The following is a 16,022-nucleotide window of genomic DNA, read 5'->3' as shown; positions in this document are numbered from 1 at the left end:
ATATTCAGCTGTTTCAAGCTGATAATGAAAATATCAAATTTTGTGGTGCAGAAATCAACTTGTCCGTAAGACAGAAGACAAAACGGTTAAGGTATGNGGGGAATCGTCAAGATAGAATCGGGGCCTCGAAACCAGTTTCTCATTTGAGTATTTCATGGTAGAACCGCCGCCATCTTTCCCCATTTGTTCTGCCACATTCAAGCCAAGAACATCAGGTTCCTGGTTAAAGAGAGCTATTTGGTCCTAGACTAGAGATTGGATAGCAATTCCTCCCCGAGTAACGAACTCCATTGGCAGGTAAATCAAAATTAAACAACGTTTCATTCGGATTGTCATAGATTTGTACTAATGCGTCTACGTTCTCTCTGTTGCTGCAGCGCTCTGCCCTCTTTCTAAAGATTGGTTCGTGGCAATCGTTTGAATCAAGGTTTGAGCCCTTGAGGAACCCCCCATTGTCCACTATTTTCAAGCAGCAACATGAAATGCTCCGCGTCGATGTCGAAACAATCTGACTGGGTGCTATCCCAGGGTCTGACCAATCTCAAGTGGGAATCTCCCGTCGTTCACACTTGTGCCTTGAGCTATTTGGATTACACCGACTGGCTCCAACTCTACACGTAAATCCCCTCCCCCTATGCCCCCTCCCAACTTGCTGTGTGTAGAATTTTGGATCGGAGTGTTCCGAGCCCTAATCTAGATTCCAGCACTCATCCCATCATAATCATTATTTGCCCATCCGTTTAACCCCCACCCCCCGGGCGCTCACCGTGTGTTGCAGTGTGAAACTGCCGTGTGAGGTCGCCCAAAGACTCCAAGATCTGTGAAAAGGTCGCCAGTGAGATACAGTGTGGAACTGTGGTGAACCATTTTCCAGATCGACGTCCCTCCCTACCTTATCCTCAACATTATCCCCATCCTTCTCCTCCCACTCCCGCTCCCACCCCGTTTTCTACTCCTTAAACTTCAATACTACCTATAGAGCTGACAAGCGCTTTAAAAAACAGTGTGGAACTGTTTGCAGTGTGGAACTGATCAAGTGTTTTGTTAGTGCTCTCAAGAAGTCGTCAAGGTCAATTATCAAGTGCCTCTGTCTCCGAACGACCTAATATCTGTCATCCATCCAATCACGGACAACCAACCTACATGTCTCATCGATTGATTCCCTTCTCTCTGGTGCTGACCTCTACTCCTCATCAAACCGATCCCCAAGCGCGTTTCTTCTCCGAGGTCATTCCACCTCTCAAGGCCAAGATGGATATTGCCACAAACCCAGTGATGAAGTCCTTCCTTGCGGGGTCCCTTTCCGGTACCTTCAGCACCATCTTGTTCCAACCACTCGATTTGGTCAAGACCAGGATTCAGAATCATCACCAATATGCCACCGCCAATCATGCCCTGGCGTCTTCGGCCACATCCGGAGGGCGACTCGTTCACTCCTTGAGCATGTTCTCCGTGGTCCGACAAGTGCTCAAAAGTGAGCATATCACCGGGCTTTGGCGGGGCATCATCCCTTCGGTCACGCGAACGGTACCCGGCGTGGGTCTATACTTCAGCTCCCTCCATTGGCTCAAGACCCACGTGGCCAACGGGAACGACAAGCCATCGCCCTTGCAGGCCATCGCCTTGGGCATGACGGCTCGCTGCATCGCCGGCACTCTCGTCATCCCCATCACGGTAATCAAGACCCGCTTCGAGTCGGGCACCTACCAATACAAGAAGATGAGCCAAGCCTTCGTGCAGATCTATGCGCGCGAAGGCGTCCGTGGCTTGTGCTGTGGCCTTATCCCCACCTTGGTGAGGGATGCGCCCTTCTCCGGCCTCTATCTGATGTTCTACACACAACTGAAGCAACAAGTTATTCCCAGGCTCGCTCTGTCTGGACCCGATAACGGGCCCATCAACGGCTCCAAAGCCGCCCTGTCGCACTTCTCGTGCGGCATTCTGGCCGGGTTCTTCGCCTCCATGGTGACCCATCCGGCGGATGTGGTCAAGACCAAAATGCAACTCGATCCCAAGAGGTTCAACTCGGTGTCCATCACCCTTCAGCAGATCCTCCGGACCTCCGGACCGCGCGGACTCATGGTGGGACTCGCTCCACGAATGTTGCGACGAACCCTCATGTCCGCATTGGCTTGGACCGTCTACGAGGAGATCATGCGACAAGTTGGACTTAAATAGAACAAATGAGATTCTACTAACCCAATCGAAACGAAAATCCCTTCCAATCCGTCGAAGAGTTCCAAGTTTTGTACGACAATAGAGAGAAACCCAAATCAAGTCATAATAACCATGCAGTTCTTTTTTCTTACACCTGTTGCATGTACGACACAGCTAACCCTTGGATTAACACCTCGATCGGCTAGATCAAATGCAAGACTTGTGATAATACGTTGATGCCATGCTTGGTATTCAGCGAACTCTTTGATAAATCAATCCTTTAATAAAATAATTCGGTCATGTATAAAACAACAACGTATAGAACTTGGCCGGCGTCTAGTTTGGCATGAAAGCATCTCATTCGCCCATTAGATTCTTCCATTCGTTTTGAATCTGAGGCACACGCCTGTAGAAAGTCTCCCATTGAGGCGAGTGCTTCCAAGGTTGAGCCTCGGGGAAAGGCAGGGTCTGGCCCACGGCATAAAAGATGCCGAAAAGACCGCCCAAGCCCCCAGTGTTGCCCACAGTTCGATCCACAGAGTAACCGCCAGTCATCTTGTAGCAACGTCCCTCACGGTCAAAGGTGAAACTCAACATTTGTGGGGGCGGGATCACCTTGATGCCGGTAGGTGGGATCTTCTTGGTCCCAAAGTTCAGCGTTCCAGAGTGGACGAGCTCGGGTCGGGTCAAGAACCACACCCGATTGGGTTCCAGTGGGTCGACGAAAAAGTTGTAAAAGTTATTCTTCGAATCCGGGAACGCCTGCTCCACTTTGAACGATGAGAAGGCCAAGATGAAGTCGGCTTTCCGCAAGGGACCGACCACGGGGAACACAAAGAGAAAGTTGTCGGCCAGAAGTTCCGGCTTCTTGGTGCCAAATTCGCTCTCAATGAGTTCTTTGGACTTCTGTACGAGGATGTCCCGACCCAAGGGGAATCTAGAGTTTTCCAACGTTCGCGGCTCATCAATGAACTGGTGGGGTTTGTGGCTTCCATTCAGGTACACGGGTTCCAATTTCTCCTTCTGAGCATGAGCTGTCACGAGATCGCGTTCCACGGTCGCGCCAAAGAAATCCAAAACCATCAAGATCTTGTCCAGAATGAATTGTCCGATTTTCAAGTACAGTCCGACCATGAAGCAAACCACAATGGCAATGCCATGTAGAGTGACCCTATACAAGAACCCCGGCAATTTCAGGAGGATATCCACCACTGACATCTTGGATCCACGGTCAATCAAAGACTGCAAAACGATTATCCAGATATGCTGAGCGACAAGGTGTGCATGTGCTCGGGGTCTAGTGGCCCTTTTATGAAATGAAAGAGATTTGACATAACATGCAATGACCCATTGTATTCCCTCTCTTCCCCATTTATTGCCCCCAAGCCGGTTCGAGAACGTTTAAACTTGATGATCGAGTTGCCAAGTCGGAATCTCTAACTACTAATCCGGAGTTCAAGGGTTGATAAGTAGGCTACGCAACTTGGCAGATGAATGAAAGATTTGTATGAGGATAAAGTGGAGATACTTACAGAGTAAACAAACAGAGCAATGCTCTGACACATGCAGCAGGGCTAACTAACACGCTTTCAAAGGCTTCTTACTTTGTTCACTTGGGTAAAATCGTACATTTATGTAAGGTCCAGATCCGGACCCTCCCTAAACCAGCCCGTCTTCTTTCTTCAGCTCCCTCGAAAAGGACGAAAACGAGCGCGACATGCATGGTATGGGCAACCAAGTAGGTTCTGTGTAGTGAAGTACACGTTCTTGTAAAGTACACGTGCTCGTTGATTTAGGGGGAACAATGAGTACATAGCAGAGCTGTGCATCGGATCCGACAATGTCTCTGAATCCGATCCGAAGTGGTTTTTTGTAATCCGAATCCGAAATTTTTTTTGGGTCCGAATCTGAATCAGAATCCGAGATATATTTGCTTAATCCGACCATAATCCGAAATATTTTGCAAAATCTGATCCAAAGCTGATTTGGTCACCCAATTGACTGCAGAAGAACTCATTTAACTTGAACTAAATGTGCTTGTTGCCACAAAAACGTTTTAAAATGAAGAGATTAGGTGAAGTTGCCATGGTCAAAAAAATGAATAACATAAGAAATAAATATTTTATTGCGTCTCTTGGTCATGTCAACTCGTATAATAATAAAATTGTGTATGTAAACAACTTACACAAATATGGATAAAGATAAATAAAAGAAGTAACTAAAATGGGTAAAACGATAACACATTTGACTAGTGATATATAATTTTCCTGTTGAAATAATGTCATTATTTGTAACACTAATACAATAGCAGAACTTATCTTTATTTCATATGCTGCAATTGAAGTACTATTGAATATAATTATGTTATCAAAATGGTGCAACAGTTGTTAATTTACAGGCTTGATATCCTGAGCCATTGTAGTTGCTTTTTTCCTAAAAAATTCCTGTGTGGACAGCAAATACTTTGATCCTTTTCTTATTTTTTGAAATGTTGGGTTTATTTATTTGTGTGGGATTGTCACACAATTGTGGTAACTCTTAAGATAGTAGGTCCATTCACATATTTTAATTTTGATGTTCTTTGATTTCACTCACATTTTGAGAGTTGAGAAAGAAACCATTTTCCAAGCAAATTTACATTCAATTAGTTTATCTTACAATTTTGGACTTGGAACGGATCTGAACCCAATCCGACCTTTTCATTCCCACTCCGAATCCGACCGAATCCGAATCCGATTTTTTTTTCCGAATCCGAAAACAGTTGGTCAATCCGATTCGAATCCGATGCACAGCTCTAACAGCCAGCCTCCTTACGCTGCATGAAAAATGTATTGTTTCAAAACGTCCAAAAAATTGACGTTTTTCTGCCAACATGCTACACTAATGAGCATTAATGTTGTTCACTTGTGTAGCGCTCCTCACTCCCATTCTTGGCTATGTTCGTTTGGGCTAAGCCACTAGTCCTTTTCATTCTACTCTCCTTCCCTTGTTGAGAAAAAACAAATGGAGAAATATATAAATATGCTCTAAGATGCCTGACTTGAATAAGGTATTTTTGCTTGAGCAACTTCTTGTTGATATAATCTAACACCATAAATGCACCACCAACCGCTCTGAGAGAGCTTTCAAATTCTGTAAAGGTATAATTGCTTACACTAATGACATCCAAATAGGGATCAATAGAGAGCTATATAATATGTATTTGCAGCATTCCAGCGACTTTTCATCATCATCTATTTCAAATGAATTGTGAATAAAAAACTAATAGCAAGTTTTTAAAAAGTTATCTTTTTAAATTTAGCCACCAAAAGCTTGTAAAACTATGTTTTTCCTATCACTATTTTGTTGGAAATGATGATTGCAAAAGTGCTGGTGCGGCATTAATCATACAGTTTACAACTCCCTGTAAATGGGTTATTTATAAGTCACAATTGATCGAAATTTTACCCATGGAGAATTTTAAACGTCTCCCAGAAGAGTTGCTGTCTTATTCATTGTGTCACAATACTGGGGCAATAAATTGTTCATTTAATAATCTCTTTATAAAGTCTGGCATCTTAGAGCGTATTACCTTGTTTCTACGTTAGACCGCACCATAGAAAAACGTAAAGTTATCTATTGTCGGCACCTAGACAAAGCAGAGGGCGCTTCCTCTTCTTAATAAAAAAGATGATGGAAATCCATCAAAAAAACTCCTTCTTTTCAAAATTTGAAGTACTTCAATTGTTCCAATCTTATTGGAATAACATGGCTCATGGCTTTTTGAAATTTCATAGCAAATGTCATATTTGAAAAGTCAAAGAAAATGCGTACACTATAAACCTTTGTTTTGTAGTGTATTAGATAGTTCTATTGGTAAAGGTATCTTACATTTAAGTTACGTTGCAGAATCAATTTTGATTTTGAAAAATCAAACCTAAGAAAACTGATTGGTTGACCTCGGTTTTATTTTTGCGCTGAAACTGTCTTAGAAAACATTTTACAAATGATAATGTTTGACAGTATTTGACAAAATATTTTAAATATTTTCCAAACATTTGGTCTCTTTAAAAATACTTACCAAATGTTGGCATTGAATGCATTGCCTTTTTCTGGAGTATATATAACTTTGATATTTCACATCTAAAACTGAAATATTTTCCTAATCTCAAATTTTAATTGTTGAAGATTTGCAACTATCCAACTAACTAACTTTCTTTAGGATGTATGAAATATAAAAATTGCGAATTACTGCTAAGATTGATGAAAAACTTCAAGTTTCTACATCATTTGTCAAGAGAGAAAGGAAAAATTATGTGCCACTCTGGAGCTTGAAAAAAAAAACAAGTAACTTTTGGGTTTTTGGGTCGTCAACAACATTTTAAAACGCGAAAGTTCCTTTTTCGAAAAAGGAAACGAATCATTGTTATTTCTTTACCTGTAACTTTGTTACTACTACCCTGTTTATTGTTACTAGACACCACAAGAGGCGCATCAAAAAGGAACCCAGTCAGTAACGGGTTGTACTTCTGGGGTGAAATAGCGTAGACTTAGGTTGCCACGCCCTGTTAGGGCTAATTGCCAGGTGCATGAAAAATAGTTTGTCTGGCTTCGTTTGAGTTCTCACCTCTTTTGTCGGTGTTTAGGCTCCTAACCATTTTCATTATTTCAAACTTCAGAATAATCCAATTTCAACAATTTCAGCCTGAAAAAAGGGATTTTTGTAATCAAGTCCCAGGACAGTAGCCTTCCTGCCACAGACCATATACATGTATAATCTGTGCCTCCTACACTTCACGAAGAATGGTTTACGCTCTGCATGCACGTCAGAGTGCGCTTTCCAAGCTTTGCATTGGTAAACTAGCCTTCTGTAAATTTTGAGGCAATGAAACTAAAGGTTAGATATTCGTTATGCTTTGCTTACGCGTTGAACGTTTCGTGGGCAGAATCTTTTAGCATTTTATTTTTAGATGGCGTCTTTGATGGCAAATGGGCTAGACACTTTTTCGTTATGTAGCGATTGATTATATACTGCTCTATGTCGTCAGGTCAGTTCCAATGGGCCGAGTTTTCAGACAATGCATAATTAGCGACGGAAATGTCTTTTAAAAGTGGAATAAGTGGCTTAGAGCTGTCCTTAGAGCACTCGGGCTTGAGAATGGTTTTCTGTCATTCAAATCGACTATTATGGTTGTGACTAGGGACCCTGGATTCAGAGACGCGCGAGGTTTGACAAGTGGCTCCACTTCAAAAATGTAAACAATCAGTAGAACTGAAAAGTTTTTGAACTGATGCGCTATAAAAGAAAGAGTTCTATTATGACGAGTATCATTGAATATTGTCTTCAAGGACACTGCCAAATTTTACTTCAAGACAAGCTGATTCATGGATATGGTATTTTAGATTGTTACTACTATTTTATTACTTTCTAAATCTTTTCTGAACCCATTTTTTCATAAGATTAGATTGCTATAAAATTTCATTAGATTATTCAGATTAACATTATCACATGTGTGCTTCCTGAGTCTATCAAGAAACAAGTCCCAATTACTTAACAATGTAAGGTGTTGAACTCGGTGGTACTTTCTTTTTTGAGATGCTTTAGTCCAACTCGAGACTGGCACCATGCAAAAGATCAGTGTGTCAAGTACATTTTATTGAGAAATGCCACACCAATTCAATTCTAATTACGAAAAGCACTCTTAACCCTGTGGAATGAGTTGGTTGAATCCATGGTGGATCAAGTTTGTCATAAATCATTCAAAGCTTTACCCTATTATGCAATGTAAACGTGTGACCTCTTTTTAGAAGCAGCTGACTCCCTGTTGAGAAGGTTTCCAAACAAAGCTAATGTTCGTTGACAATTGGCAGCCTATCTGATCGGTCGAATTTGATGACGTGTACTCAACCTCGCGTATCTATGCCTAGAGCATCTATAGTTGTGACCTAGAACTGTTGTTGGAATAGACTCTACCATTTCTAACGTTGCTTCTTTATCCTACCTTCAATCAAAAATCGGTGATGGCCAGTGAGTGTGATGTTGCTAACATTCTAACGTGATGAAAATATTTGTAGGAAACTGTAGCCCTGCGCCACTATTTACTACAAATCATATTCCTATCTTATTTCTTATTCTATCTAACTGTCAGCATATTTTATTACTAGAACATACAACCTTTACTTCATTTTGAACCATAGCCTTGTTTGTTGAACGTCTTTTTTGGCTGACTGATATTGTGGAAACTGAAGTCTTGCCTTAAAAAAATGGTAGTTAGGTTTACACTTTTAGTACCAGCAAACAAACGAATCTGCCAGAGCTTGCCTAAACGTCCCCATACAAGTATAGTAGATGAACTACTGAACTACTGCCTAAGGCGCCACAATGAACAAAACACTATGGACGGGGAAAGTTAAGGAATCTTGTTATTATAACATACTCATCATTCATAACTGACTAATAGTTTGTAGAAGCAAAATATATGTTTGTAAATTTATGCTCGTAATCAGCGATCATAGTAATCGTAATGGCATTCAGCCTAATAATTAGGATCAAAATACTGATCGGACAAGTTGGGGACAGACCCTTTCTTCAAAAGAAAAATAAGCGCGAAAACAGAAGAGGGCCAGAAGAACGAAAACGAACAGGGTAGCAGTTTCGGAAAGGGTCGATAATTAAAAATATGTCCGAGCAAGATATTTGCAGTAACAATTGCACGTTCAAGCAGTTTAAGTTAATCAATTCAGAGGTATCAGTCAAGGATAATTCAGGAAATTGAAGAGCAACGGGATAACCATTTGTCAACGGGTGGCGGCGGTGTTTTTTTCCAAATTGGCAAAGGGCAGCCACAGACAAAAAAATTGTCTTTTTCATGGATGTTTAGTTGTGCGCCGGTTAAAAGATCATGGCCAAGGGTTCGATTCAAACCCAAAGGGACTTGTTGGGAGGGGTCCTTATCTCTACATGAGAGCACATTTGTCTTTGATTTTCCTCATGCCACCCTTAGTTTCTGTTTTCTCAATGGGTTGGAGCGAGAGTTGTCTGGAGTTGTCGAGTTTCAGGAGCTCTTCGAAGAGTTCGGTGACGTTGGTGCCTTCTTTGGCCGAAGTTTCAATGTACTTGCACTTCCACATTTGCTGCAAAAGAGAAGCATGGATTAGTTCCATCTTCGTGAGCATTTTCAAAGATAAAATGAATGCCTTGCAATTACATAGATCATAGGCTTTCCGTTTGGGCGCACCGTTTTCTTCTTCTTATGATTGTAGTTCTTCCAAGTTAGTGCTCTACTAAGGCTGCCAAATAGAAATGATAACAAGGCCCTTTTGTCGGTTTGTAAGAAGGTTTTTGAGCCAAAAATAACCTGAGCAATACGTACTAATATGTGTTCACGAAAACTACGTACGTAGACAGCGTAAAGAAAAAAGGAAAACCGCAAATAAATGAACGCGTTGTCTTGCATGGTTCTTGGAAAGAACACGCTATTCGACGCACTCCGAATTCTACGAAGCTGGGAGAGAATCTCAAGGGCTCTCTCGATAGTTACACAATTTGAACTTGATCTGGTCTTTTTCCTTACCTGCAGGGCTTCCCCCGTTTTCTTATTGACCTCTCGTTTGGATGGTTCTTCGTCACATTTGTTCCCAACCAACATGATAGGAATCCCATCGAGGACGCCCTTCACCTGAAATTGATGAATAACAACTTGCTTTGTTATGGGCCAAAGGCTTACCAAATGACGCGTTTTGAAGGGAAAAAAATCCAATTTGGGAGCTCGTTATCGGGAAACTGTCCAAGGCAAAACAATCAATAGCTGCCGGGGCAATCTCTAGTTGAGTTTTAACCATAAAATACGCCTTTTTTGGAATAAAAATGGAGACTAAGAAGTTTGCAGCAGTGTTGCCATGGCTTGCGCTATCTCGCCAATTTTGCGCTAGCAATTGATTCATAGATTTTAGTGATTCTTGATTTGATCAAATTCAAAAAGCCATACAATCACTTTCAAACATCTTACGAGTTGATGTGACCGAGATTCGCAATAAGAATTAGAAAGTAAAGGTCCGCCTGGAACGAATTTTTAACAATGGCTAATATTTTAACCGTCTTTTTGCATATAATACTATTTTATTGATTGAATTGCAAAAAGGTCTTCGTTCTATATGGGAAACAAGGAAGCCAGGAAAATTCAGGTTTAATTGTTTTGCACATCCGATCCTCATGTCATCAATCCATCGAATTTGGGATACGCATTCGAACTTGTAAGCCCTAAATACATATGCGAATGTGGACGACTCATTACTCAATATGTCAATGATTCAATAGATGAGCCCACTTTAGCAACATCAATATTTTAGAAGATGGCTCTCATCACTGAGAGCGAAAGAATCGTTCTGAACTTTCTGGGGTCATTCATCTAATTGAAAAACATTCTGCTTTCTAGCCAGACATAATTTGCATAGAAACTCGGCGAATGCATAAAAACCATTTCAAACAAGTTTTAGTCCAAACCAACTCTGGGTCCCTTTACCGCTTTACTTCAAGTGAGTTTCAAAAAGTAACGTAGATGATATCTGAACAATCAGATTGGTCCTCTTTTAATGTGTTGTAATCCAAAGAAACAGGTCCCTTTATGGAGACAGAACTGTGAGATTTCAAGTTTAGTACAAATGGAAGGAGATGCCACTGTCCAGAAACTAAACGTTTCTGCTTTTTACTGCCATGCTCCAATGTACTGTAGATATTGTCCAACTCTTTAAGATAAGCAAGAGATGCCACAATAATGGATTTATGGACTGGTTAATCTTAATTGAGAAAGCAGATGGAGGCAAATCTCAGAGCAACAAAGTTTTGCCTTGAGAGAGCAAAAATATTTCAATTGCCCTCCTATCAAATTTCCATTCCAAGCTATTGAAATTGTTAAAACGGCGGAGCCGATCGTTCGATTAATCTTAGTTTTGATTTGCAAGATGGTACCAGCCTAAACTACTAGAGACATTTTTTTCTATTGATTTGATAACTAGAAACTTGAAACGCAGATATTTGTCGGGAAGGCAGTTAATTGATTGTGTTTTATTAAACATGCGACTAGGTGCCTTTCTTTTTTTTTTTAATTCAAAGCTAAAGCATTTGTGATTTTTGTTTTGGTTGTGCTGAAAGAGGGAAAAAAGAAGTAACGCTCCAAACTAGCCCGACAAGCTTTGATTGCCAAATGTCCTTGGTTCCCTTTTTGCCGTGGGCACTCAGACAATACTGGGATCAACAGGACTTCTCAAAATATTACTCATTTGATTGCTGCACTATTTAGAAGAATGTATGACTTTTAAGTCAAATATGTATGCATATGGCAAATGATTTTGCATGAACCACCCACCTATGAACGGGGTGGTTGAGGTCGAAAATTAACATGTCCCATTCGAGTGAAGGAAAAACGACGACTAGGTCAAACTTCACTACATAATGGTCCAAAGAATGAACAAATTAGTTCTCTTTTAGTAAAAATGTTATCTACAAGAGGGCTTATCCAGCCATTTGTTATATGTAGATCTGTGTGTGTATTGATCTTATCTTTGACAGGGCATAAGTTTTGACCTAGTCCTTCCATTCAACTGAAATTAGCAACACACATTTTTACCAACCTGGGGCAAGTCTCATTTGAAGCAAAAGCCGTCAAATCAGAAAAGCTAATTCTTTACTTCAGTGTCCCCGTCCATATTCTGACACTATATGACTCTCGTTACAACATGGAATGGGAAAAAACCATCAGGTGACACTGTTTTGGACTCTAGCAATATCCTCTCAGCTCAGCTTCTTCTCATTTCGTGAGACCCTAATCAGCTAAGAGAGCTTCGTCTCATTTCGGAACAGCTTAATCAAGGATTAATGGAGATCGTGCAATGTGATCTCTCATACTTGAACGATAAAATATAAGGAAACGGGGCATATTTCTATACTCTAGGAAGACTTACATCACTAATAATTTCTAGAATTGTCTTGAGCTCTTCCAAGCTCTGTCTTGATATGACTGAGAAGACGAGGATGAAGGCGTGGCCCTTGGAAATGGAGAGTCGTTGCATGGCGGGGAACTGGTGAGACCCAGTCGTGTCCGTCAGGTGCAGGGTACATATGGAATTGTTGGAGGAAATCACCTGGAAAACGAGCGAAAGATAAAATAATCACGATTAGCTATATTTATTTACGAGCTGACCCGACTGCCTTTGGGGAGAAAAAAAAACATACATAAGTTTAGTCACGGACGTCTAGAAATAATGACTGCAAAAGTGTTTCCAACTAAATCGACCTGCCTGGGGTCAAAATGTATTCATTGTCCGAGTTTAAGCTTCTTGTCACGACATTAGACTATTCATATAGGGATTTGTTTCACGATTATGTTGTTCAAAGCTTATGTATCAGAGGCCAAAGTGTCTTGTAGTAACTGCAACATAACTTTGACAATTTATCTCGAGTTCTAGCCAAAGTATGGCCAACTTAATTCATTTGGCCAGATTTGTACATTATGATAAATGTTAATTTTGGATCAGATAAATGGTTCAGGTGATTCTGCCATTGTAGAACGATATCTCTAGAAGTCCTTTGTTTGGCACATTCCGTGTTTTTTTCTGTTGAGTTGTTGTTGCTACAAGGCCTTTGAAAGGTCTGTTTTAACAATTTTTACACTTGGAAAAAATATCGCTATTCCGGTTGCAGGGTGAAGGAGGGGAATAGAATGATACAGTTTTCGAGAATCGAGGAAGTGTTGCCACAAAAAATGAGATCTGAAAGCCAGCATTAGACTTGCTTCCTATCCTAGTTCTACAATCACAATTGCCTTTGTAAAAGATCATTACAAATAAAAGACCAATGTTGTTCATCTAGTATGTTGGATCATTTTTCTTTAGTTCGTGAGACCTTTGAATTGAACCGAGTGCATATTAGAAAATGAAGCAATTGGGCTTGGAAATCGATCTGGTTAGAGTTTTCTTTACTAAAATAGAAATAATTTCTACTAATTGCTGAACGGCGCAGTTTCTTCCTCGTTCAAAAGTTACGTGGAAATAATTACCAAAAGCCACGCCAAGATCGTCAAAACCGTAGCATCTACAAATGGAATCTACAATAGAAATATTTCTCATCAATGAATGCAAAGATCGACATTTTCTGCACATCGTTGCTTGGAAACCCTTTGAGAAGATTTCAGGCATTTCTTATCTCTTTTTGCTCGGAATAGCAAATTGCTACGAAAGTTAAAGTTGCATTCAGGGTTTCCAGGGAAAGTTAAAAAAAGGAGCATAGTTCTAGAATGAGACACCATGAAGGTAATTTTTTATGGTGTCTGGCTCATGAGCACTGATCTAACATTTACGTAATTTGTATTTGACCATGTTTAAACGGGTATCAAACTTGGTTTCTTTTCGGCTATTTGCTAAACTTCACATCATCAAATTATCTCCTTCCATGATTTAACATTATTTAGGATATTATAGAGATAAAGGTTACATGACTGAAGTGAATCACTTTTTTGTAACCTTGATTTGACTCTTAAGATCCCAGAGCACCAAAAACAGAGCTCTGGAAGCAATCCTATGGATCTTACTTTGCGGTATGTATCTTCAATGGTTGGAATGTAGGAATCCCTAAAGGTCCCGTGTATGAATCTGAGTACCAGACTGGTCTTGCCCACGCCTCCAGCTCCAAAGACCACCACTCGATAGTCATTGGATTGTTCGGGCATTGTCGACGGCCTTCTCTGCTCGTTCGATCACCAACTGCGAGAAAATCACCTCATCAATGGTGATGGAGCCAACTGGCTTTTCAACCTTGCCTGAAAAACAGAAGGTCACTTGCTAGTTTCATACTCGTTTTTATGATATAAATTGCCATGTAAAAATGGTGGTATATTGATACTATAATAGTATGGGATTCAATGTTTTTTTACAAGGACACAGACACTTCAAGTCTTAGCTTGATATTGTTGGCCTTTGTATAGTAATTCAACCAAAGAAATCACAAAACACCTTCTTTTCTGTATAAATTGACCTCATTTATACAGGGTTGGGCTTAAAATCAAATAATCAAGCTGCTTTAAAGGATTTCTCACATCTTTTCTCTTTAGATGTAAAACCCCCAATTTTGGTATTTTGAAAATACAGGCCGAGTGAAAATTGTTTTAAAAGAAAAAATATGCAATCCGCCCATTTTATGAAAATGTTCCATTCGATCATTTTTGATCGGCACAACCCTGTACTGAACATCTATTCTATGTTCAACATTTAGCAATCTTACCATTCTGAGATACATTTTCAACAAAGATGAAACACTTCACTATGCTCCGCTTCAAGGACAAAAATATCGTTTTGACCTCTACAAGAACTCTTCATTAATAGTCGTTTTTCTATCGACGCCATTGTTTGGCAAAAATAAGATAGGAACGAAACCATTTTCAGGGATTACCATAAAAGGACACGATTCGCTCCTAAACTATGCATCAATTTTTGTCCCTTGCTTTCGTAATATGATGGCTAGAGTTTCATTTGTAAGATTGTTATTAAGACAATGGCTCTGAAATGGCAAAGGGTATTTGTAGATTTGACTGATCCTATAAGGGCCCACTTCCAACAATTACATAAAATTGTAAAATAAATTACATACTTGCTCAAGTGTAACAGATCAAAATGTCAGAGAAAAGTCTCTATATGAAAGGGACCAATTAAAGACGGAGGGAAAATCCATGGAAATTATTTGATTAAAAAGCTTGATTAATCAGTTCTGGAGGATAACGTCCAATTTCATGTCATTGACATTAGGCCAAGTTTGGCCCTTTTTTGTCTGCTTCTGACAAGTGAGAAGTCTAGGATTGGTAAATGATCAGAGTGGGGGGCTCACAACCTCGATCATTTTTTGTACTTACATGAATATTACTCACTGCAACCAGTCAGGATAACGATCCCTCCAGTCAACACAAGTTTAACAACCAACAAGCACCACTCTTGAATGTCCAAGGACGACGTTGCGGCTCAATGCTATGATCCCACTCCAATAAAGAGCCACACTTGGAACAAAACTAAGGTTGAACCAAAGTTTGGTTGTTTCAAGCCCCTGACCTTCAAGCCTTGGCCTTCAATTGAGGCGCGCCTGAAGCCAAAAGAGCCTTGTTTCGGCGTCGCCCTCGCCGCCGCCGTTCGTCCAGTGTGGTGCTGGCTGCCTGCCACTCTTGGGGCCCAGTTGAAGGCTGAATGCAGTCACGCTGGGCGAAGGGAAGGAAAATTTGGCGTTGGCGAAGGCTGAAGCAGCAACGGAACAAGCCTTTCCACTCAGCTTCAGTTTCAAGGGCAGCACTCCCAACCAGACACCGACAATGTCAACCAAAATGGAATAGCAAAATCAGAAGGATTGAAATCAATCACAATCGAGTTGTCTCGACTCAAATCAAGGGCGGGGAACAACAAACAAGTACAAGAATCAGAGAGGACACAACACATCGATATTATGCAAATAGACGCTAATGTAGCGTACTCCCTCGAAGGTACTCAGAGTGTAACTGACAATTAAGGGAAGATGTGGACCATATCCACACGGGGAAGGCCTCTCTTTCTACGTACACATCCGTGTATGTAACGGAGAAGGAGAGGCAGACCAAGACTCCAACGGCGAAGCCCGCTTTGGCGATTGAGAGAAAGGTGTCCTACTCTCCTTGTTCCTTGTTCCTCCCGTTGAGTCCCTTTGGGTACTCTATGAGGGCCTGATTCTTGTTCCGTTCCAACCACCAGACCACCTACCAATAACAACCAGTAGAGCATACGGGACAGGCCAATCGCCAGACGAAGGATCACTTGCCTTCAAGCGTCGTCTGGCCTTGCTTCTGTCAGGAAATTTCCCCTAGCTGGCAGGCCTTGGA

General features: G+C 40.9%; 3 protein-coding genes across 7 annotated transcripts in view; 1 reads left to right on the top strand and 2 right to left on the bottom strand.

Annotated features, from left to right (window-relative positions):
• Positions 1–2,501, top strand: part of LOC131893447 (mitochondrial glycine transporter A-like) — a 3,736-nt gene extending 1,235 nt beyond the window's left edge. Inside the window, exons 1-2 of one of the 2 annotated variants that reach the window (XM_059243481.1) lie at positions 119–297; positions 378–2,501. In XM_059243481.1, coding sequence (XP_059099464.1) covers positions 1,144–2,178 — 1,035 coding nt within the window. In that variant the 5' untranslated portion in view covers positions 119–297; positions 378–1,143 and the 3' untranslated portion in view covers positions 2,179–2,501. Of the gene's footprint in view, positions 1–118; positions 298–377 lie in introns of those variants that run through there. The other variant, XM_059243482.1, reaches the window with a different exon arrangement.
• LOC131893449 (uncharacterized) lies at positions 2,418–3,832 on the bottom strand. 4 transcript variants are annotated; one of them, XM_059243485.1, is made up of 2 exons: positions 3,690–3,832; positions 2,418–3,399 (listed from the first exon to the last, which is right to left on the bottom strand). In XM_059243485.1, exons 1-2 carry the CDS (start codon positions 3,720–3,722, stop codon positions 2,515–2,517), a joined length of 918 nt encoding a protein of 305 aa, XP_059099468.1. In that variant the 5' UTR covers positions 3,723–3,832; the 3' UTR covers positions 2,418–2,514. The 4 variants fall into 4 exon arrangements, with proteins under 4 accessions (XP_059099468.1, XP_059099470.1, XP_059099469.1 ...); XM_059243487.1 differs by having other exon boundaries at positions 2,418–3,463; positions 3,690–3,816; XM_059243486.1 differs by having other exon boundaries at positions 3,762–3,803.
• Positions 3,833–8,740: 4,908 nt separating this feature from the next.
• Positions 8,741–15,730, bottom strand: LOC131893457 (GTP-binding protein Di-Ras2-like). The gene is made up of 5 exons (XM_059243495.1): positions 15,036–15,730; positions 13,722–13,949; positions 12,097–12,276; positions 9,711–9,815; positions 8,741–9,270 (listed from the first exon to the last, which is right to left on the bottom strand). The coding sequence occupies exons 2-5, from the start codon at positions 13,857–13,859 to the stop codon at positions 9,094–9,096; spliced, it is 600 nt and encodes a 199-aa protein (XP_059099478.1). The 5' UTR covers positions 13,860–13,949; positions 15,036–15,730; the 3' UTR covers positions 8,741–9,093.
• Between the last annotated feature and the right edge of the window lie 292 nt (positions 15,731–16,022).

The sequence above is a fragment of the Tigriopus californicus genome, chromosome 2 (genome assembly GCF_007210705.1).
Source record: "Tigriopus californicus strain San Diego chromosome 2, Tcal_SD_v2.1, whole genome shotgun sequence".
Taxonomy (NCBI): domain Eukaryota; kingdom Metazoa; phylum Arthropoda; class Copepoda; order Harpacticoida; family Harpacticidae; genus Tigriopus; species Tigriopus californicus.
The sequence above is the reverse complement of the archived record's forward strand: the minus strand, read 5'-3'. Positions and strand labels throughout refer to the sequence as shown.